Genomic DNA, 23,207 nt, shown 5'->3' with positions numbered 1-23,207 from the left:
TTCATATATTTTAGAACTGCCTCAAACATTCAAACAAATGCACATCATTGAGTTCTCGTAGAATTGTATCATTACAGAAGGTAGATTGGGGGGCTACATATTTGAATGCTCGCCTCCCCGTTGTACAAATACCCTGCCTGTAGAAAGCTAGTACATCAGGTAGAAGAATCTTGTAAAGTGGGGCAGGATTTTGTTGGTTCATACTTTTTTGCCAAGGTGCCAATATTTACTAGTTATCACTCAATCTCCTGCTACAAGTTTACAGGACATTAACCACTGCAAGTAGTTCACTTGTGCGAAACCAAGATATTGGTTGTGTTTAGGTAAAAGATATTGTAAAGTTGAAGAAGTGCAGAAAAGGGCAACTAAAATGATCAAGGGGCTGGAACATTCCCCATGAGGGAAGATTACAACAGCTGGGATTGTTTAGTTTGGGGAAAAAGGAAGCTAAGGGGAGTCATGATAGAGGTGTGCAAAATTATGCATGGTGTGGAACACGGGGCCTCAAAATACTAACGCATGGGGGGTCATGCCATAAAGGTGATTAGTGAGTGATTCAGGACAAATAAAAGGAAGTACTTCTTCACACAGCGCATAGTTATGCTACCACAAGATGTAGTGATAGCCACCAATTTCAGTGGCTTAAAAAAGGGGTTAGATACATTCCTGGAGGGGAAGACTGTCAGTGGTTACTAGTGCTGATGGCTCTGTGCTATCTCTAATATCAGAGGCAGTATGTCTATGTACACCAGTTGCTGGGAGGTTGCTGTTGATGCACGTACTGCTTGTGGGTTCCTGGTCCACAGCTGGTTGGCCATTGTGTGAACAGAATGCTGAACTAGATGGACCCTTTGTCTGATCCAGCATGGCTGTTATGTTCAATACCACAAATGAAGCTTACTTAACCATGATCTACCTATCAGTCCTGAAAAGTTTGTCAAGTGATAAACTGACCTCTACTTGCATCTAGATCAGAGTCGACTTTTTGTTCTTGTTTTGTACATTGCTTAGCTGGCTTTTATGGGGATGTTAAAATATGTAATATGATAACAAATAAGTGTGCTGAATCAACCAAATTGAGAAAATTTGATGTGCCAAGTCATTCTTCCTAATCAGAAATGACAAGATATAGTGCCCTTGGCTAAAGCACTAATATGAAACTGTTCTGGTAGTTTTTCGTTTCAATAGTGCCTCCCGAATGAAGTTACCACATTAAGGCATAACTCCAAGCATCCAGTAGAAACACCACTAAAGGAACATTGGGAGCAATTCTGGAATTTAGATTAAAGCCTTTTCTGTCTTTGTTCATAGATTTAAGCTACTGCCCTAGACAGCACTTGCTTGCAATTCTGGTGTTGAATTCAGAGGCACTCACTTTAAATCAAATACACTGACGTTCAAAGTGGCCAGACACAGTTTTACAAATGCAACCCAAGTTTTGCAAATATAACATTCCCATAAAACTATATACATCTGATGTTATGATGGGATAATTCCAGTGTGGTGTAGTGGCTAAAGTGTTGGACTGGGAGTCGGGAGATCCAGGTTCTAGTCCCCTCAGCCATGGAAACCCACTGGGTGACTTTGGGCCAGTCACAGACTCTCAGCCCAACCTACCTCACAGGGTTGTTGTGAGGATAAAATGGAGAGGAGGAGGAGGATTATGTATGCCGCCTTGGGTTCCTTAAGAGGAAAAAAGACGGGATATAAATGCAATAATAAATAAAATCATTCAAAAATTAAAAGGATCAGACAAATTGAAACGGCATGTTCAGTAGTGAAGAGGTCTTTCGAAAAGATTTTGGCATCCTAGAACCTGTCTTGACAGCCCCCCCTAATCATCTATCTCAGACAATTTTTATAAAGATACGTTGCCAAACCCTACTTGCTAATCCTTGTAATTCAGTTTAATAGAACAGTCCCAAGATTGGCTTTGCCACCAAATAAGTGTTTAGAATGAAGCAAGCATGGTTGTGTTATTTCTCCCACCTGTTGTCTGTCTACCAAATATCACTGGGGGTGGGCAGGGAACAGGCAGCCTCCAGCCCACAGGATGGCCCAGTCCATCTTCCACAGTCCCCACCTTCCCCCATTCCTGAAGCCTTGACCCCTGGCCTGGGGAGAAGAATCACTATATTATCTCTGAATTGGCCAATTGCAAAACCAACTTTTGAAAAGCACCAGCCAAGTCACTTTCTCCATGCAGAGAGGCACGGAGAAGTGAGGGAAGGACACAGAGCAACACTGATGATGACATGGGGGGACAAGGCTTTGGGGCAGGGCCCCACCACCTCAATATCTTCTGTCGCACCACACATGGTCTAGGGAGTTACACTATCTGGCCAACAGACCAAAAAGAGGATTCCCCCACCCCATTGCTGTAAAGGCTGCCATCTTAAACAGAACACTGGTATATGGTGGGGGAAAGGCTTAAAGCTTTCATCTCTGGCACATTTTATGCTCAAAATGACACATGCCACACCACTTCCCCCCACAGGAGGAAATCTATGGGTACAGAGTTCTGGGCCTAACTTGTAAAGTGAAAACTATGTTCAGTGTTGAGGAAACCTAACTCTTCTGCAACATCTCAAATGTCCAAGATTATACGGATCTTCAAACTATTTGAGAGCATCCAGGCCTTCCACCTTCATGATAGTAAGGATCCATCTGTAACAAAGTTTATTTTTAAAATGTTGCTACCTAGACTACTAAGTATTTTTAGTCTATTTTGGGCAACTGACGTCTCAGGTTGTCAGCCACCTGCATGGATTGAAAAATAAGTGGAAGTGTTCAGTGCTGTAGACTCATTTATGGAGCACAGCTAAAAGATATATGGGCGCATTAAGCATCTTAGGAACAGAAAAACTATTAGAATGAAAATAGAGCCAATCAAAATGTGTTGGTTCACTTTGACAGGCAAAATGGCTGTAGCTGCTAGGAATGAACCACCTACGCTACTACTTTGACATGCCAGACATGTCTGGAAAAAGAATTGGTTTGGTAATAAAATCTTTCCAGAAAACACTGAATGCCATTACTATTGATCATTCCAGTCTTCTCATATGATACACATAGAATTTGCCTCCAGATGTTTTTGTAACGATGGGTACATGGCACATTGACACAAATTCATATTTATTATTTCATGTACATTTTAGGAGACATTCTAAAGCTTTTAAACTGAATTGAATTTGGAGCAAATGTAAAGAGAAGAACAAACACAGACTCTCCTTTACCATATCACAAAGTGGTTTTGAAGTTTATCTCAACTTCAGAAATGTTTGCCGGGAGGGGGGTGTGTGTGTGCGTGCTGTTTGAGCAATGCAAGCCCTTTTCCCCTTTCAGCATGTGGAACTTGAGATTAATTCTTAAAATTGTCCATTTCCAGTGAAAGGTGATTTCAAGTTTTGTAACCTTACTAGGCTAATTCAGCTGTGCCTGTTCCTTCCTAGCCCTGTTGGAAAATCAGAAGGTGGCCAGTCAGCTGTTTGGTGGGATGAAGGGAGGGGAAATAAGTGCCCCCTGCTTCCCCATCCTAAACAACTGATTAGAAGCAATCACCAGTTTTCCGATAGGTGCTATGCTGCCTGATCAAGAGGGAATAGCCACACAGCTTATTTACAACCCAACACTGAAGGCTATAAAATGTATTCAATATTTATACAGAGTTGCTTCTATATTGAAGTACTCCGCTTCATTCATTTATTCTTGTCAACTGGATACATCCCTTAATCCCATTCGTCCCAACCTGTCCAATTTCTTTCTGGTTTAAGATTGTCTTGTTTAGGAAGAAATTTAATTTGTGAATTAATTTCTTTCCAAAGAGATAAACATAATGAACGGCGAAATAACAGTACTTGTATCCATGCAAGGAAGCTTGGCACCAGTTTAGATAAAGTACTGCTAACTCTCCTGGCTCAAGCCTATGGTTTGCACTGAAATATTTACACAAGGGTCATGATTTCTAGAAGTAATTTTTAAAGTAATCTGAACTGCTGTACTGTAAAATCTGGGCATTAGAGACCCTTAACACATTGTACGACAGCTGGGTTTCTTCCCAACAGACATCAGACACTCAGCTGTCTTATAATGTAGGCCTCTCCCCTCTCCCCTAATTTTCCTTCAACCCCCCCTCCTCAGACTTCCCTTTTTGATTTCTTGGGGATTACTTGCAAACCCTAGTTTCCCCGAAAGAAACATTCAGCCTCTGAATATGTTAGTAATCTCATTTTTGTACAAACTCTCATTTATTGCATTCCTGTGGATTGACACGTTATACTCGTAACTATTTTGCTAACGTGTCAGCACTATAATAAATAATTGCAATATATAATAGTAGTGCGAGCAGAAAATGCATGTTATATACATTCATAGCAAGTGGTGTCCTATCCACTAATACCCAATTAGTGGGTATTATAAGCCTGGCATTTGTTTGCAGTACAAATTGTTTGCAGTACAGTGCATTTGTTTGCACTGCATTTGTTTGCAGTAATGTAAACATTCATGTACTACATTATTTTTGGAAATTGTGTTAAAATAAAGGTTTTAATTCAGTATTTTGATTATTGTTACTATTTTCCCTCTATTGTTCAGCACTTGGAAATTTTTATTGGATGTAAAGCAATATATACAGCTTGTAAATAAAATAGTGGTCTTAAAAGTTGGAATATTCATCTGGGAGGGTTATTTTTCGATGGATAGCAAAGGAGGCATTATCACAGCAGGGAAGATGATCAGAGGTTTAGTTATGGCCCATGGCTATTGTTTTGTTACATGCTTTTGTTTAATTAAAAAAAATGTTCATAGCCATGTTGTTCTTTAAGAGAACCACCTTACGGTCCATGGGCGAGTGCTCCGACCTCAGAAGTGAGAGCTCTGACCCCTCGCCTTGCAAGAACCATGATGGCTTCTTCTCTGAGGCTAGAAAAGCATCTCAGAGGAGGGCAGAGGGCATTATGATGGGCAGGGAGGAGAGAAACTCAAGAGAGTTCAGGCTGTGAGTTATCCAGTCCTTCCTTCAGCCACCTTCCACCCACCCTTCCAAAGCACCCTTGCTAGACTGGAGATCAGAGGGTGGACTGACAAAGATCGCCTTAGCTGCTCCTCTCACCCTGACAGTTTGAGTGGTGGGGGAGCAGGCCATAGGATTGTGCCCTGAGTTCCTGATTTGAGTTACTATAGTCCTGGAGATGTTGGTCTGAGGGAAAAAATCCTAGTATGTCATGTCAGTATGCGTTTACACTACAGATGAGCAATCTTCAGTTTCGTAGCATCTGCTTTGTTTTTCACTAGGACTTTCAAATGACATCCACTTGCAATTAGGAATTCTGTGCCTAAGGATTTGTTTTGAGCTCATGGTGCTTTCACACGTAAATCCGTGCCTATCTCAAGCTTTCTTCATTTCAGCAGTACGTGGGTGGGTGAGTCATTTAGCAGTTGCTATTGTTCAAACAACTGGGAGTCAGAAATCCTTGCCTATCTCCTGCAAGTCACCCAGTGATCTAGCAGTAGATCCAGGTCTATTTCTGCCCACTCCTGATGTATAGCGTACGAATATGGTTGTGTACCTGGATGGGCAATAATGATGGTATGAATGGGCTCTTTCTAGGAACATGGCCTCCAACGTAAATACCCCCATTGCCACCATTACTTCAATAAAAGTGAGTGCATGGTTTCCTACATGTATGCCTAGGTAATTAGTTTTTCCTTAAGTCTCTGTGGGTGGGGGGATTTGCTTCTATGGCTGATACATTCTTCTCATCCTCTGGTATCACTCCAAAACACAATACTTTTCTGTAGTAGCAGTTCATATATTCACTTGCAAACCATTGACGGATGTCTATACATGTGTGAACCAGTCTTTGGTGCAGTAGGAGTCTCCCATGCAGAACAGTAGTCTGTAATTCAGTCTAAGGCGGTGGGGGATCCACTACGTATGAAGTGCAAATGAGATTAGAGTGGAAAACTAGAAACAGAAGGATTGTATGTGCATGTCTGGTTTTTTGCATGCACTTACATTGATTCACTTACCACAGCATTAATCACCCAGGCAGAGAAACTAACAGAAATGCCAAGTCAGGCTGCCTCTGCCCATGATTATAGTGGGTTTGAGCTTGCACCATAAGGGCTAATGGACAGCTAGACATTGATCTGGTTCACAGGATTATAGCATGGTTAACCTGGTCACATGTGCCATCCGGATTTCACTAATTACACTTGCTGGTGTGGCTTGCTGTGTCATCCAAACCCAAGCGACATGGCTTGTTTGAGGGAGCAGCAATCCTCAAAAAACCCATGGGCTTTTGTTGGGTTATTCAAGGGTTGCTGGCCCCCACAAACAAGCCTTGTGTTACTAGGAGCATATTTGCATAATTTTTATGCAAATAGCTAATGTAAAGCTAATATTTAAAAAGGGATTCAGGGAAGATCCAGGAAATTATAGGCCAGAACTTTACATTATGTTCCAAGTAAATTTGTTAAGAGTATTACTAAAAATAAAATTACCACGCATTTAGAAGGACAACTCTTGTTGAAGAAGAATCAGCATGGCTTCTGCATAAGTAATCTTTTAGAGTTCTTTGGAGACTGTCAACAAGCATATACATAGGGCTAATATCTAGTAGACACAGTGTGCTTGGGATTTCAAAAAACTGTTGGCAAAGTAACTTGCCAAAGCTGAGTAAATTCAGCAGTCATGGGATAAGAGGAGAGGTCCTTTTATGGATCAGTAACTAGTTAACAGAAAACAAAGGGCAGGAATAAATGGATAGTTCTCACAATAGAGGGATATAAAGAGTGGGGTCCTCCAAGTATCTGTATTGTGACCTGTGCTTTTTAACTTGTTCATAAATGATTTGGAGTTCGGAGTAAGCAGTGAGATGGACAAGTTTGCTAATGTCACCAAATTATACAAATCTATGATGCTACCACACTTGGAATGCTGTGTACAGTTCTGGTTGCTGCACCTCAAAAAGGATACTGTAGAGCTGGAGAAAGTGCAGAAAAGGGCATTCAAAATTATCAAGAGGCTTGAAAAAACTCTATGAGAAAAAGTTACAATATTTTGGACTTTTCAGCTTAGATAAAAGCCGAGGGGGGCGGGACATGATAGAGATGTATAAAATTATGTGTGGTGCAGAGAGAGTAGATAGGAAGACATTTTCTCATGTAATGCTAGAACCTGGAGTCATCCAATGAAGTGAATGTTGGAAGATTCAGGACAGATATGAAGTACTTCTTTGCATAGCACATCATTTAACTATAGAATTTGCTACCACAACATGTAGTGATGGCTACCAGCTTGGATGGCTTTAAAAGGGGATTAGACAAATTACTAGTCATGATGGCTAGATATTACCTCCAAGATCAGAAGTAACATAACTCTGAATACCAGTTACTGGGGAACACAAGCAGGAGGTTTCTTTTGAACTCATGTCGTGCTTGTGAGCTTCCCAAATCACCCAATTAGCCACAGTGTGAACAGAATGCTAGACTAAATAGGCTTTTGATCTGATGCAGCAGGGCTCAATTTATGTTCTTAACTTCTGATACTATAAAATTAAAGACAGCAGTAATAATAGATATTTTATACTTCATGCACCTACAAAGCCTTCCTCAAGCCTTTGGAACTAAATTTGCCTCCTGGTTTTCCTTATAATAAAACTTGTTTGCTGTTTCTCGGTTTCTCAGCTCCTAAGAGAAAAGTAAACCTGTTTGATCCACAAGTATGGTGCAGGAAAAAATCCCCGTATAACCGGTGGTCTATATATGAAGATGATGGATGTGCCTATTTTGCCATGCGCCCTATTGAGGAACCAAACCAGCAAGATGTATACTGATGTTCACACCTGATAGTTTACTCAGGTGTTGTTTTCTTTAACACCTGCACAGGAAAAACATTACGCATGAAGAAATAAAGATTAAAATAAAACCTGAGATTCTCAATATGGCACAGCTGCAAGTGTTGAGAACAGAGTTTATATGAGGTTTTTTTTTTAACCACATCATTCCATCGGCCTGTACATTTCTGTCATTAGCAGCATTCTGCAAATTGGCTGTTTTTTACATATAATAAAGCAGTGCCTTCTCCAGCCAATCAGTTTTCCAGGAATGCTATTCATTCTAGTTTATCGATATTAAGGCAGCAAACATTTAATTAAGAAATTCAGTATCAAAATGTGACAGCAGAAAAAAAAATCCTTACCAGGAACTTTTTAATTCCTAGCAAGGAACTAAAGTCTTTTTAGTGGCTGTACCTATTCTCAAATTTATGGACCACATGAAAAGCCTCTAGAAATTCATTGAAGTCAATGCTTCCATCTTTGTTGAAATCAATGTTCCGAGCTAAGCTGTCAATGGATTCATCATCTACGTCAATTCTCAGGTGCAGGTTAAAGAGCTTCCATGTCTGGCGGAACTCATCAATAGAGATAAGACCTAAACAAAAAGAGAAATGGCGTCACTAGTAGAATCTCTCTCTAACTCTCTCTCACACACACACATGAATCCTAGACATTTTAATTCTGTGAGAGACCTAAGGAAATTTGGAGATGCAAGAAGCCTCTTCACTGGAATTTGGGATGGAAAGGCATCTTACAACAGGCCCTGCTAGTTAATTTAAGAAAGCAAAAATCCCAACTCTTTCAATTAAACATGCTGTCTAGAGCCAGAAAAACAACAGGGGTGGAGGGCCTTATCCATCCCTGCGTACTCACCGCTAGATGCGGAATCAGGCAACGATATCATTGACTCCTGTCAGCACTAGGGATGTAGAAAAAATCTGCAATGGAACCAAATGAATTTGGATTTTTATAAATCCAACCCATGGATTCCACAGCGGACCAAGCTTTTTCCTTGTTGGGCTGAGTCCTCGGCCTTGCAGATCATTTTCCTAACCTTGGGGAATTTTCAGGAATTATGTGCTAATTTCATTGTAGAAAAATATGAGAGAAAAAATTAAAACGGCTAAAATGTGCATTTCTCCCATAGGGTAAAGCATGAAAATGTGCATTTGGGGGGAATTTGTACATGTGCAAATTTATGCAAATGCTCAAATTCAGAAACTTTTTTTAAAAAAATTGATTCTGTTGACCGGGGGGGGGGGGGGGAGGAATGAAGGAATGAAAGTCGCCTGACGATCTGTGAAACAGACAGAATGGATTTTTCAAAATCTGTACATCCCTAGTCACCACTCATAAACATTGGGGTACTAACTAATAGGAATCTGGCATGGGCTGTTGATGGCAGCAGCACCTGCCAGCACTTAGAAGACACTGCACAGGTGCAGAAAGCGGCTGTGGCCTTCATTGCAAAGATCAGTGGCTCCCAGATCAAAGTGCTGGGACTTCTTGATTAGTAGGGATGATGACATCCTCCTTCTAACCCCACTCAGGCTTCCATGTTCCATTGGAGTTTGGGAGCAATCCTCACTGTAGCTCTGGGGGGCAGGGAGGGAGGGAGGGAGATGGAGCTTGCCAGCAACAATATGAGCTATTTTATGAGCTATCCCAGTTGCAATGCAAAATATTTTGACTTGGCTTAGTCTTGAATGGGCAATGAAAACCCATAAGCTTTAAAAAAAAGCTTTACAGCTGTCTGAATTTCTGGACTCTCCTTGGAGGTGTGGCTATAGGGACTGTCATGTACCTGTACTTCAACATTCACCACCACACCACTAGCAAAGATTCAATACCAGTCACAGCTAAAAGGAGGGAGGTTCGATGCAGCGCAGGCCAGAGCCGTACTATAACTGTGCAAAGTAGACTCCTCTGTATGCTGTCACGGGCTGTTGAAACAACCCAAACATGCCATTGTGCACTGCAAGGTTCTCCCCCACCTTTTGCTGGTTTTGCCTCACAATCACCATTGCGTGGCAACGGTGGTGGCAATGGTGGACATCACTGAAGGAAATCCCTGTAGGTGCAAGGCACAGGAGCAAGGATTGATGCTGTCCAAGCCACCATAATTATGTGCTTATGTGTCCAGACTAGAGTCGGGACCAATTATGCTGTTCTTAGGACTATTTGAGCAGATGTGAACATTTTAGGACCAAATCACTTTACAGACCCAAGACTGTGGGGAGAGGAAAGGATGGAAACCCAGATCTCATAGTCAGTGTAACGGTAGCTCAGATCTCAGGCCGAAAACACATTACTTTAAATGTGGGTCTAGCAGCTATGTCTTCTTTTCATTTTTACTCTAGAGTAGGTGCAGGGAGCCCAATACATACCTTTAACACCCCTACTCCCATGCTAAGGTCCTAATCCAAACCTACTCTAGAATAAAAATGAGAAGATGACATATTTGCTAGACACACATTTAAAGTAATGCCTGTTTTGGCTCCCCGTGTGCAGAAACAGCATGTGGTCAGGAGAGGTAGAAAATTCTGTTCCATAATCAGCTGTGGTCTTAAATACTGGAAAGATCTCCCCTTTCCCACCTAAATGGCAGTCTTTACTTCTGTTTGGAGGAACTATATCAGTCACAATGAGGTCCCACTGGAGCTTACTGCTTTGAACTGTCTTGTTGCACGCGCGCGCGCACACACACACACACACACACTTTTAGTTTTCTTCAGGCATTAGATAAAAGCCAAGCTGCTGCTGCTGCAAATATCCGTCAAACTGCTCCACCCCTCACAGCAGCCTATTATGCTCCCACCTGCACACCTCCTGCCCTCCCCCAGGCTTAGAAGCACTACATTCTGTAAACCGCCCAGAGAGCCCTGGCTATGGGAGCGGTATATAAGTGCAATAAATAAATTTTGAAAATGGGTTTTCAACGTACCTGAATGATCTCTGTCCATCATATTAAAGATAATCTCTAGGTCAGTTTTGTATCTACACAGGGTTTCCACCAAAGATGGCTGCACCTGAAGAATATTTTGTTAGGAATTAAACTATATCCAACCTAACTTTTGTAAACCGCCCAGAGAGCTTCAGCTATGGGGCGGTATATAAATTTAAATAAATAAATAAATAAAATCACTATTACACAATAAACAATTTCACAAACTATATCATGACTTTTTAAAAAATGCTCTACAGTTATACAAGTAACTGCTGGAACTGGGTTGTTTCAGTTATACAAGTAACAACACCTATATTCCAAATTCAAAGTAGCAGGTGGACAACTTCCTTTGCTCTTATATTAACAGTTCCAGTTTACAAATAGGGAACTGAACCCGAGAGGCAGCGATCTCAACCAAATCATCTAGTGAGCCTATATGAAAGGGGTAGGCAACATGCAGCACATGACCCATATACAGCCCCAACCCCCAGCTTTTTCTGCTGCTCTCCACTGCCAGGATGGTGGTAGTGGGAAGCCTCCTTTAAAAAGCCAATGTGGACCAGAGGTTCAACCCACCCAGCTAGGGTCTATGGAGAACAATGCGATGCTACAACTCTGGAATGTTGATCACCCTTGCCATACAACGTATAGTGTACATGAACAAGAATTTGAGTCCAGGTCCAGGTCCAATATCGGGGCAGGGGGGAACCACCTCATTAATCAATTTTTGAGCTACTATGAGTAGGATTGGGTGGAAATGTAGTGGGGGAAGCCATAAACCTTTATACGTACAGAGATAATATATCTTCATTAGATACAAATTCTTCCCAGAAACACCCCTCCTCTCCACCAATGAGGACTTTATTCGGTTGCAGTACACAACTGGATGTCATTTGTTTAGTGATATTGCTGGTTCTTATTACCTGTTAATGTTATGTTATGTTTTCCATAGTTTTATAACATTATATTGTTACAGAATATAATGTTATATTATGTTTTCTATGGTTTTTAATGTATTGTTGATTATATATTATACTTGTCACTGGCCTTCCTTCTTCTCACATCAGTCCGTTGGTTTCTGTTCACCACTCTGCTGCTAAGATCATCTTCTTGGCTCGCCGCTCTGACCATGTTACTCCACTTCTGAAATCTCTTCATTGGCTTCCAATTCACTTCAGAATCCAATATAAACTTCTCCTGTTGACCTACAAAGCTTTTCACTGTCTAGCTCCTTCCTATCTCTCCTCTCTCATCTCACACTATTGCCCCGCTCGTGCTCTTCGCTCCTCTGATGTCATGTTTCTCACCTGCCCAAGGGTCTCCACTTCCCTTGCTCGGCTTCGTCCATTTTCTTCGGCTGCCCCTTACGCCTGGAACGCTCTTCCAGAGCATTTGAGATCCACAAGTTCAATCGCAGCTTTTAAAGCTCAGCTAAAAACTTTTCTTTTCCCTAAAGTTTTTAAAACTTGAATTGTTCTGACTTTTATACTGCCTGTTTGGTGCATTCTCTTATCCTCCTTATTGCTTTATTATGATTTTATTAGAATGTAAGCCTATGCGGCAGGGTCTTACTATTTATTGTTTTACTCTGTACAGCACCATGTACATTAATGGTGCTATATAAATAAATAATAATAATAATAATAATAATAATAATAATAATAATAATAATAATTGTATATATCTGAAGCCACCTTGCTTGGACCCTAAGAAGAGGACTACAAATATTGGAAGTAAATAAGTGCAAATAGGTTCCAGAGGGTAACCATGTTAGTCTATTGCAGCAAAAGTTACAACACATGTTGTCATATTTCTACATGGAAGTAAAATGGCTGAACACAAGAAACTGAGAACTTTTCTTTAAAGCTTAGTAATCAGTAGCTTTCATTCAGCTACCAAAAGAAATGTTTCCATCTTCAAAAGACCTCATAATTTTTTCAGTTACGTCAATAAAGTCATAATGCATGGTACTGTCTAAACAGGCACTGCACATTTCACAATAATAGATGACAAAGAAAAAAGCAAAATAAAGATCCAAATCTACATTGAGACTATTTGCATTTTTTGTCTTCTATTAGTTTGTTTAAACCTAAAGGATGTATGTAAGTTACTTTAGAGTTAATGGGATTTTTGCCTTCATATCCAATAGGGCCAAGGTTGTGTTTGTTACAATCCAGGTGATTATAAATGCACTGGATTTTCATGACTGACTATAAAATAGCAAAGTTCAGGAGCACATTCCATTTATATAGCTTCCAATGAAAAAGCTTAAGGTGCACATCAAGTCTGCTTTGTCTGTTCAGAAGAAACATTAAATTTACTGATTGTAACTTTATGAAAAGGTAACGGCTTTGTTTGTTCTTGCTTAATTTCCAAAGTGTCTAAATATTTGAGTAATATTACAAACTCATGCAACAATGTTGTAAAGATCAGCAACCTTCTATATCATCTCACCTCTTTGATGGGTAGTTTGATTTCGACGTTGACAAAAGATGAAAGATATTCAATGCTTCCATCCTGGGCTAGATAAACCAGCCGAGAACGCAAAGTTCTCCAAGGAAGATCAAGCTGTAGAACTGACTTCACTGCTGAAGCCCACTCACTTGGAGAAATTCTTCCTGACAAAATATAAAAATAAATAGCAAAAATAAAAGCATGTCATGGTCAAAAGCTGATGGTACAAAGCATTGCCATCAAAGCACTAAATTTAAAATAGAAATACCATTGCAAGAAACCCTCTGGAGTTAAGATGCTCAACTTGTTCAAACAACTGAATGGCAAAATGACCAATTAAAAAACAACATCTGCAAAAAATCAGTCGCTTAGTGCCACATGTGCCCCTCAAAAAGTCTTGCTGGAAAGTCAGGGGGTGCTCCCGAACAATGTACTGGAGGGCTTTGGGGAAGGAAAGGGTGGGAAATTTTGCTTCCATGAGCTTGCTTAACAATGCAATCCTACGCATGTCGGCTCAGATGTAATTCTCATTACGTTCAATGGGAATTACTCCCATGTAATCATGTAAGCCTAATTTTGGGTGATTGCCCCCTTCCGGCGCAACCCGTTCCACATTGTTTAGGGGAGGGGACCCTTCAGATAAGCTTTTTTGTGGGGGACAGATGTGAATAAGGGAGAAGAGAGGGAAACCTTCCTTCTGTGAACTTCCTTAAGTTAATTTATCTTAGGATCCAAGACAAGAATTGCATGATCTTTTCCATCTAAAATGCAAGGTTAGGAATTGCAATAGGATTCTTTCCATCCTATCTAGATTTGTGATAAAAGCTGTTAAAGATATCAGAAGGGACCTGCCAGGGGCACACTTCCCAATCTTGTCTAAAAGAAGAAGAAAAATCAGAAATACATTAACTGGAAACTTGGAACAAAGGCTTTGCCCCGGGGTGGATTCACAGTAGCAGCAGGTCATCTACATGATGCAGCTGCCATTGTGAAGCCATCCAGGGGCAAACCCCAGAAACTCTGCTGAAAAAAAGTTGGTCACCCACCCTGACTTTTTTGGCAGCAGAGCCTTGTCACAGCCCATGGCACCCCCTGCTTGGTTGCCATCGGCTGGACAGGGAAGGGGGCAGACATCCAGGAGCTCAGGAGAGCCCTGTGCCCTGTGGTAAATCATCATCATCATCATCATCATCATCATCGGGAAGGAGAGGAACAGGGCCCATTCCAACCCACTTAAGAATTTTTTTTTTTATCTGTATCTGCCTTGTTCCTCCCCCAACCCTCCCAATCACGGGGAAAGTTCGCACTTGCGTTCCTTCCCGTGCAGATGCCAGGAAGGAACGCGAGTGTGGGAGCCAGGTGCAAAATACCACACTAAAAATGTAAGTTGAAAACATTAATTAATTCATATATATTACAGCAATCCAACTATTTTCTTGGATCTGAGGACATGGCTCTGCCTGCAAGGACTGTTGCCGCATTCAGGAAGGCACCTTCATATCCAAATTCTTTTTTTATACATTATGTAAATCCCATTGAATAGAGAGAGACTTACTTCTGAATAAACAGAAGACAGACCTCAGAAGTAAGCATAGGGTTGCAGAGCACTACTCTCCAGTTTGCTGTTTTAGACTTTTTTTAAAAAAAAAGCTTCTGAGTGACCACACTATTAAAAGTCATTTCTATATGCGTTTACTCAGAAGTCTCTCTCTGTTCAATAGGGTTTACTCAAAGGTAAGTATGCATCTGATTTTAGTATGACTTGGATGTAAATGCATTTGAAATCAATGGGATTCTCTTGAGTAAGGGAACCAGCAGATCTGTAGTTTATGAACCTGGAGATGTACTGTTTCACATAATCAAAGGAAAGGAAGATTGATCCTTCGCACTTGTGGACTACCAGGAAGGGGAGGTTTGAGGGGAGGAAATTTTAAAAAATCATTAAAAAAATCAAGGCATGAACCAATCTGATTCAAACTTGGGGTGGCTAAAGCCCTCCTTAAGAGCTATTACCATGCCAATGTTGTTCTCTTTATCTTTAAAACTTACGCAGATGTAAGCATTTGTTACCTTGAAGCAAAGGAGGGGACCTGACCACCTTTACAAAAAAATTAAAATGATTGTTCATCTGCCCACCCTTTGAAACTAGCAAAACAAACCTTTGCTCTTCCTCCCCTGTAAACCTTTCCCAAAGGGTGAGGCTTGAGATTTCACCGGCATACTAGCATTCCAGGTGAAAAGATACATGAGCTGAAAGAGTGCAACAATGCACAGACATGAAAGTGCCCAGCGCTCAACTTGCTAAGGAAACAGAGGAGGAAACCATGGATGAAAACTGGATTTTAAAAGTAAGAGTGATGGAGCCCAGTGTCCATGTAATTAGACTAATTTGCAAATAGAAGCCACAAGTCCTTCAGCTGATGGGCATTTTGTGATTTTCTGATACCATCTGTGCATGACTAAAAGTTACATATTCCAGGGCTTTTAGGAGATATTTATGCAATAACTTAAATCTCTTTTTCTTTTCTTTTTTTTAGAAAGCTCTTAAATGTGTGCAATATACATGCCTGAAGGAGCTCAGTTCAAGAAAGCATAGTACCAAAATCAGAGAACGGAAGCAGGACGTAAAGGTCAGCTACACGTTCACAAAAAACATGGAGTATCCTCTCCTGCAAACGCACATGGGCAGTTCCATGTCTCAAATGCTGCTCACCCACCCAATCAGTCAATATTCCTTGAGCGTCATCAGATGGGGGGATGTCATATTTCCCTACCATCACTTTTATGTTCCACAATAGGGACGAATAGCTTCCTTCTTTCTTCACACAGGGAAGAAAGAGGGATCAAGCAACGACCACACGGCCCATTCAGTGGGTGTTTTTATCACGCTACTTTTCCTGCATACAGCAGGAAATGGTGGCAAATTTTGCTTTGAACAAAAAAACAGATTTATTGGGTCTTATTTTGTCATGGAGAAAAGAGCTGAAGGAGCGGAAGATGCACAGGAGGCATCATCAAGATGACCACGAACATCCTTAAGTGACTAATTACGGGCATACTATAAAATGCTCGGCTGATGACGGTCCTTGTCTTTGGAAGACTGCGATTTTTTGCTAAAACTATTATCCATTAGTAGTCTCCCAGACATGCTCTTGCTTTGCATTCAGGGAGTTGTTTGCACAAAGAAACATTCATACATGTGAACCTCCACCAGCATACCACAGTGGTTCAATACCAGGAGGACTGTACCACATGCTTGTTTTCTGAACATCTAGATAACGTCTGAATTAGCTCCTGTTTATAAGTAAATAAGAACAGTCCTCTGAATCAGACCCAGGACTCATCTATATAGCATTCTGTTTCAGAAATCAGTGACCAGCCAGATGCTTCTAGGAAGTCCACAAGCAGGACATGAAGGTATTAGCCATATTCCATTGCTTGAACACTTCCAACAACTGGTATTTAGGGAGGGTCCATTTAACTTGTGCAGCCAATAGCTGTTGATAAACCACTATTGTTAGTTTTCGTAAGACCTGTTTTCCATGACTTTTTCTAATATTGTTGGCTGGCACACCTTAGGAACATAGGAAGCTGCCTTATTCTGAGTCAGAGCATGGACCCATCCAGCCCAGTATTGTTGACACTGACTGGCAACAGTACCCTTGGGTTTCAGGCAAGAATCTTTCCTAGCCCTACCTGGAGATGCTGGGGATTGAACCGGGGACCTTCTGCATGCAAAGCAGGGACTCTACCACTGAGCCATGGTCCCTCTTATGGCAGCAAATTTCATAAATTAATTTTGTTTGTGTGAAGAAGGCCACCCTGAATTTGCTGCCAATCAACTCCATGAGATGACCTTGAATTCCCTTTATGTGCTTTTTCCACACTGTGCAACATTTTATGAGCCCCTATCACACGGCTCCTCCATCACCAACCATCCTGCAGTCATTTTTATTCTAATACTAAAAGGTCCCAAATGTTTTTGCCTTGATTTGGAGGGATGGTGGTAGAGGCTCCCTGATCATTTGGGTGGCCATTTCTGAGCCTTTACAGCATCCTTTTTGAGATGGGGTAATAAATATACTGTATACAGTATGCACCACAGATTTATATACAGATATCATGATACCAGCAGTTTCATTTTCAACCCATTCCTTAAGAATCCCTAGTGATGTATTTGCCTTTTTAACCAGTGCTACAAACCAAATCAGTGTTTTCATTGAGCTCCTCCACAACCACTTACAGTGAAACAAGAACCTTGAAGAAACTGTATTACCTGTATAGTTCGGATCATACTGCCTAAAAGCTGCAATGAGTTCTGATTTGTGTGTGAAAAGTTTCTCTCGCAAACACTTTAAGGCAGACAGCTCAACTGCAGTCACTCTACAAAGGAAGTGATTAGAATTGGAAAGAATCAAACTCTCCCTTAATGTTAAATTTCAGTGTACAACTAATTTTCTCCACTTTAGAAACTCTTACATTTCCATATTCTAGTACAAACAAGACAATAAAAAGGTCTCCCAGGGGGAAAGACCCTTTCTCTGATGGGTCACCTCTATGTGAAACCATCACTGGGCTGCAGACACACACTATCACTGCTAGGCCTCCACAATTAATTCTCCCTAAGGCTTCGTGTTCAGTTCCACTATAGCTTTTCCCAGAGATCTGGGAGATAACAAGCCTGGTGAATGGTTGAGAGAAGGAAGCCTTGCCTTCGGATAAGTGTCCTGGCTGCAATAACGTACACCTGGCAATCAGCAGGGGACAGAGACTTCTGCTCACTGCAGTCTGCATTTGTGTGGGCTACCTGTAGGGTTGCATCCTGCATCACCATTGAATGCCCAGTAATGTCAGTTTGCTATGGTTACATAAAAAGGGATCACAGCCTAGTTTAATCAAAGAATTAAAATGACAATGATGCATTGATTCAAATTTCTAGAATGCAAATATATTATTAATAAAATCATAACAACAACAACAGCCTAAAGTAATCTGGCAGTAAGGGCAGAAGTAGCACATAGTATAGCGTTAACTGCTATCTACCTCCCCAAGCAGTGGGAAGCCCAAGGGTAGTCCTACAGCATTTTGTTTCCTTTGGTAAGAGAATATTAGAGACTTACAGTGTTTTCCCAATATCAGTTTATTTACAAATATACAGGGAGAGCAAACAGGGACCACCAGTCCGCTAAAAACAGACAGCACATGACCCTGCATCAAATTCCTAGAGAGGCACAGTTTGCAGCCTGCAAGTCTGCACACTTTTTAGTTCAAACTGCACCATCATTTCCCCAACTTTCCCACTGGCTGAAAGTTATCAACTTCCAGAGGCAAGAGAGAGAGAATTAGCTCAACCCTCAGAAACATCAATGGAGCATTTCTATCACAAGTAATAATTTTAACAAAGGCCGGTGTCCCGGTAGCTTTACCACAATGAATACTGATGGACAATTTTGCATTCTGAGTTCCTAATCCATGCACTTTCTTTTTCTATTTAATATGCATGATCTCCTTACCCTACCTCTGATGACGTGTCTGTTTGCGTGTAGATTTGCTGACTTGATACTGAACAAAACGGGGAATCAGATCTGGATTCAATTTTATGTAAGCGCCACGATTACTTCCCTCTTCATAGTAGTTTGAAGCAGAAAAAATAGTGATGACCTTATTTTTAAAAAGAAGCAAGAATTCATTTTAAGTAATGAGGATTTCAAACTGGATCTAGCAGCACCTGGAAAAAGTTGCAAAATTAACCAAACGTTATAGAAAAACCTGACAAAAGACTGGACACAACTTCTTTCTTGGGGACCATAAAAAAGATAGCTCATGTATGTTGAAGCCTACAGAAAGCTCTCCCATTCAGTTCAATGAATTGGTGGTCTCCTCAACCTTTCTAAGCTGGTGGGCACTTTTGAAATTTCCAGTGTCATCTGTGCTCTCACAAAATGGCTGCAAAATGACTGCAAGATAATAATAATTATTTCCTCTGTTCATTAGATCCCTCCACCTGAAACTAGGTTCAGAGCACTGATTCCTCCATTCCCTGGTTTTCATGGCATAAGAAAGGAGCAATGACTAAGAAACAAGCAAATATGCTGTACTGTCCCAAAGTACCTCACATACGGGTAGGTTCCAGATGCAAGCTCCCACCATACTCTAGAACTACTTTTCTAGATTATTAAAGTCATAGCGAAATTTAAACTATAAACTGTGCTGGTTACCTTTCCATTATGGCTGATCTCATAGCCTTCCTGTTTGCATTCGTGTGACCTGATGAGCATTTTCAAATTATAACGTTTTAGCAAACTGGCGGTAATATCTGGTCCAAAGTAGCAGCCTCCTCCACGATATTTATTTGGTGTACAGCCATTTTTATGCTTAGGATCACTCCAGAGAATATCCACCACCTTTGAAAAACAAACAAATACGAGTGACGATCCATCATTGAAAAAATGCAAGCTGCACAACCAGAATTTGAAAGAAATACTGATAATCATCTAGAGATACCTCTCACCACGTCCTTATTGAGTTAATTCAAAATAATCTTTATTTTATTGCACCTGTGGTGATACCTCAGACATCGATTGGCAGAACTGGTGTGGGGGCACAGACTGTTAACTCACTAAATTAAGCAATCAAGATGTTTGGAATCCAGTTTCTCTGCGGGAAGGGGGCATTTTCTGTTCGTTTGGGATTAAAATCTCAGGAAGGCTTTAGATTTTGGGAACAGAACAGGTTCCAGCAGGGAGGCTAACGGCCAGGGAGCCCCAAAACAAAGTAGCCGAAGGAAGAATTCAAAGTAGACATTAGACTGAAACAACAACCTGATGGAAGGATAAATGGAGGATCGAAGACCAGGACAGACAAGACACTAATCTAAGGCTGTATTTCACATAAGAAATGAACAAACAGGCTCACGCCTTGACAGGGAGAATGGGGTCACTCCCATCAGCCCCACCCTCTGCTGTCAATGCACCTGCTGGCCACACATTTAGTGAGCATGGAAAGGGGCCCAATGCATGTACAAATGCACATAGAGTCCCGTCCCCCCATTTTGCATGAAGTATTTCTAAACAAGTACATTGGTATGCAGGTAGGGCCCCTTCTGATGCTGGCAGCAGCCCCACTTTCCCCTCAACATGTGAGGGTGTTAATTTGAACATCCATGTACTGACATAAACTAAGCAGGCAATTTTGCGGGACTGTGGGCTTCTTGTAAAAAAAATTTTTGATACACTTGCAATAATGTTTATTATTTTACAGAATTAGTTCCCCGATTTGAACTTCTTAATAGCCCATATTTTGAAAAACCAAAACAACCTATATACAGCTTCAGCATACTTGCTTCAACTCCTTTGCTGTTAATTCTGGAGATGTGTATGATGTGGCAACCCTGGAAGGCTTAAGACATTGCACATCCAGAAGTGGACTAGAACTGTTTCTGTCACAGGCTCCGTCAACATGCTCTTCAACACCAGCCGCATCCCTGCCGGATTCTTTACTGGAGATGTCCTGCGCAGAATGGCACTCCTCGGCCTCCATGAGATGGGAATCGACTTCTAAAACACTAGTTTTCTGTGACTTATAGACCTCTGCGTTCAACTTCATTGGTTCCAGCACTGACTTGAGCTATGGAGACATTCACAATCACCAGCCTCAGAGCATATGTACTTGTGCAGATTGACACCACATACATATTACAGAATTCTGTTGCATAGGATTTCCTGCAGTTCTCCCTGAATGTGAAACTACAGAGACAGTTCTGCCAGACCTAGGGAAGCAGCAATTCATAAATATGTGCAGCTTTTTGTGCAACAGAGGTTCGCACAAATTAAAATAATTAACAGACTAATGAGATGCCAGAATCAAAAAGCATTACACAAGTACTAATAAAAACTGCAAATGGAACCCACCATCTCAAAAAGAGGCATTCTCTCATGCCCAGGAGGAATGCCTCTTCTAAGATGAGGCTTGCTGTGTCATGTGTGCATCATCAAATGTATCTAATGGAACAGTAGCAGCAGAAGTGCTGGCCAGAGGATAGCAAAAATGGGAGATAAGGAATTAACATCTCCCTTCCTATTCACAAAGAGCTTCAACCTGTGTTGGACTATGTGAGTGTGCTACCAAGAGCAGAGGTTGAATGGTGAGTGGGACCAGCTGAGACTCTCCATCCCAGATTTTCCATCTCCATGGTGGTGAAGAGGATAAAAGCAGACCCAGCTGTGGGGGCAAGAGTGCCCATCCCCTTTGAAGTTTAAGGCATTACTCCCCCAGGTGTGAGATAGTGGGAGGGTTGGAGGTGCTTTGGCCCAGTATTTCACTGCACTGAGACCTTCTGGTTACTCCCCTGGCAAAAGAGATGGGGAAGAAGAAGCACAGGTGAGAGCTGGGTTGCTTTTTTTCTGAATGATCCCCTAGATTGCTTCTGGTCCTGTTATAGCTGTTATGCTGACTTCTGTTTTGGTATCATGATTGCTGCTATTTCCCATTTTGCTCCATTTTCAAGCACTTGCACTTTAAAATCAAGATGGCTTGGTTGTTTTTCTATAATTTATACTGTATTTTTACCATAAGAGCTTTTACACTGTACTTTGTCAGTAAACTAGGAGAAAGGATATGTGCCTGGGGGGGAGGGGGGCAGTGGGATGCCATCATTAGGACACTGCTTGGTAAGGGGAGGTGTGGGGAGGTGAGAAGGGGGCATCATCTTTGAAGGAAGAGGAAAGGCAACCACGTTCCTCGCTAGACAGCTCCCTCCTCAAGATTTGGGTAGAATTTCCAGCGAACCCTCCCACCTGCTAGTGCTGCCATTGAATGCCAGGTCAAGCCACAAGAGAACATCATGCATTCATGACTTGATTGTAGGTGAAAGGGCTGACCTGTACAAGGGAACTGGGTGGGCTAAACCTGGCCCATCTCAGTCCGTACAGATACTTGCTGCAGCACCAATCCCAGTTGTGGGGTTGAGAGGGGGGTGTTGCTATTTCCCACAAGAATTCCATCTTTCTCACCGGGAAACCAGTCCATCTAGGATCTGGATGCAAGGGTTAGTACCTGATATTGGGTGAGAGAGATGGAACAGGGATGGTGTTGGTGTACTGCCTGTCAAGCTGCTTAAATACTGTATTTTTATACTGTATTTTGTAATTGTGTTTTTAACCTGTTGGATGTTTTTTGTGGTTTTAATTTTTGTGAACCGCCCAGAGAGCTTCGGTTATTGGGCGGTATAAAAATGTAATAAATAAATAAATAAATAAATAAATAGCTGCTAAGGGTGATTTCCAGAGTGTTGTTGGAGAGATGAAATGGACTAGACGCCATCTGGACCACAGACGGCATAAGTCTTGATCTGAGTGTGACTAAATCCAGGTGAGAGCACACCATTATGCCCATCATATGGTAGTGACGGTGATGAAGAGAGCTTATTTCTCTGCCACCGAGTCCTCAGCAAATTGCCCCACAGAGCTCCTTTGCATGATGACTGGACTAATGAGATCTAGTCTGAGAATATGACCATCGAGGCCCTTGAAAGAGCTTTGTGATGGTCATGCAAAGCATTTTGAGGGCAAAATTGCTTGTATCCGTACCAAACAGTTCTCTGATATTGTTGCAAGTCTTGTGGAAGAATTTCAGAGCACCACCTGGTTATGGGTTGTGCATTACTTTCAATTGTTGTGGCCTGATGATGTGGACAGGATGCTTGTTAGGGTTAGGCTGACACTGGCAGGATGCTTATTAGGGTTAGGCTGACACTGACTACATGCCCTCTTAATCCCTGTCAGTCTTGGCAGGGATGGATTGACTGAGGAGGCCCAGGAAGTGGTAAATGCCTCTTGAAAAGATCCACCTAGACCTGAAGGTTCTAGATCATTACAAATTCCCCATTCCTGGGCAAGGCGATTGAGAGAGTGGTGTTTGATCAGTTGCAGACATTTATGGATAAAGTATATTATCTAGTATCCAGC

General features: G+C 41.5%; 1 protein-coding gene and 1 long non-coding RNA gene across 2 annotated transcripts in view; one reads left to right on the top strand and one right to left on the bottom strand.

The window, feature by feature from the left end:
- On the top strand, positions 1-4,552 carry LOC134398854 (uncharacterized). The gene is made up of 2 exons (XR_010025463.1): positions 1-653; positions 2,035-4,552. It is a non-coding gene; the product is annotated as an uncharacterized LOC134398854 (long non-coding RNA).
- A 3,690-nt stretch (positions 4,553-8,242) lies between these two features.
- PPEF1 (protein phosphatase with EF-hand domain 1) overlaps positions 8,243-23,207 on the bottom strand; it is a 36,265-nt gene continuing 21,300 nt past the window's right edge. Inside the window, exons 10-16 of the mRNA XM_063127684.1 lie at positions 20,581-20,868; positions 19,461-19,646; positions 18,761-18,903; positions 17,519-17,625; positions 13,243-13,406; positions 10,786-10,870; positions 8,243-8,436 (exon numbers count right to left, since the gene is read on the bottom strand). Of these exons, the coding sequence (XP_062983754.1) occupies positions 8,243-8,436; positions 10,786-10,870; positions 13,243-13,406; positions 17,519-17,625; positions 18,761-18,903; positions 19,461-19,646; positions 20,581-20,868 (1,167 nt within the window). The remainder of the gene's footprint in view (positions 8,437-10,785; positions 10,871-13,242; positions 13,407-17,518; positions 17,626-18,760; positions 18,904-19,460; positions 19,647-20,580; positions 20,869-23,207) is intronic.

The sequence above is a fragment of the Elgaria multicarinata genome, chromosome 5 (assembly GCF_023053635.1).
Source record: "Elgaria multicarinata webbii isolate HBS135686 ecotype San Diego chromosome 5, rElgMul1.1.pri, whole genome shotgun sequence".
In the NCBI taxonomy this organism is placed as follows: Eukaryota; Metazoa; Chordata; class Lepidosauria; order Squamata; family Anguidae; genus Elgaria; species Elgaria multicarinata.
The sequence above is the reverse complement of the archived record's forward strand: the minus strand, read 5'-3'. Positions and strand labels throughout refer to the sequence as shown.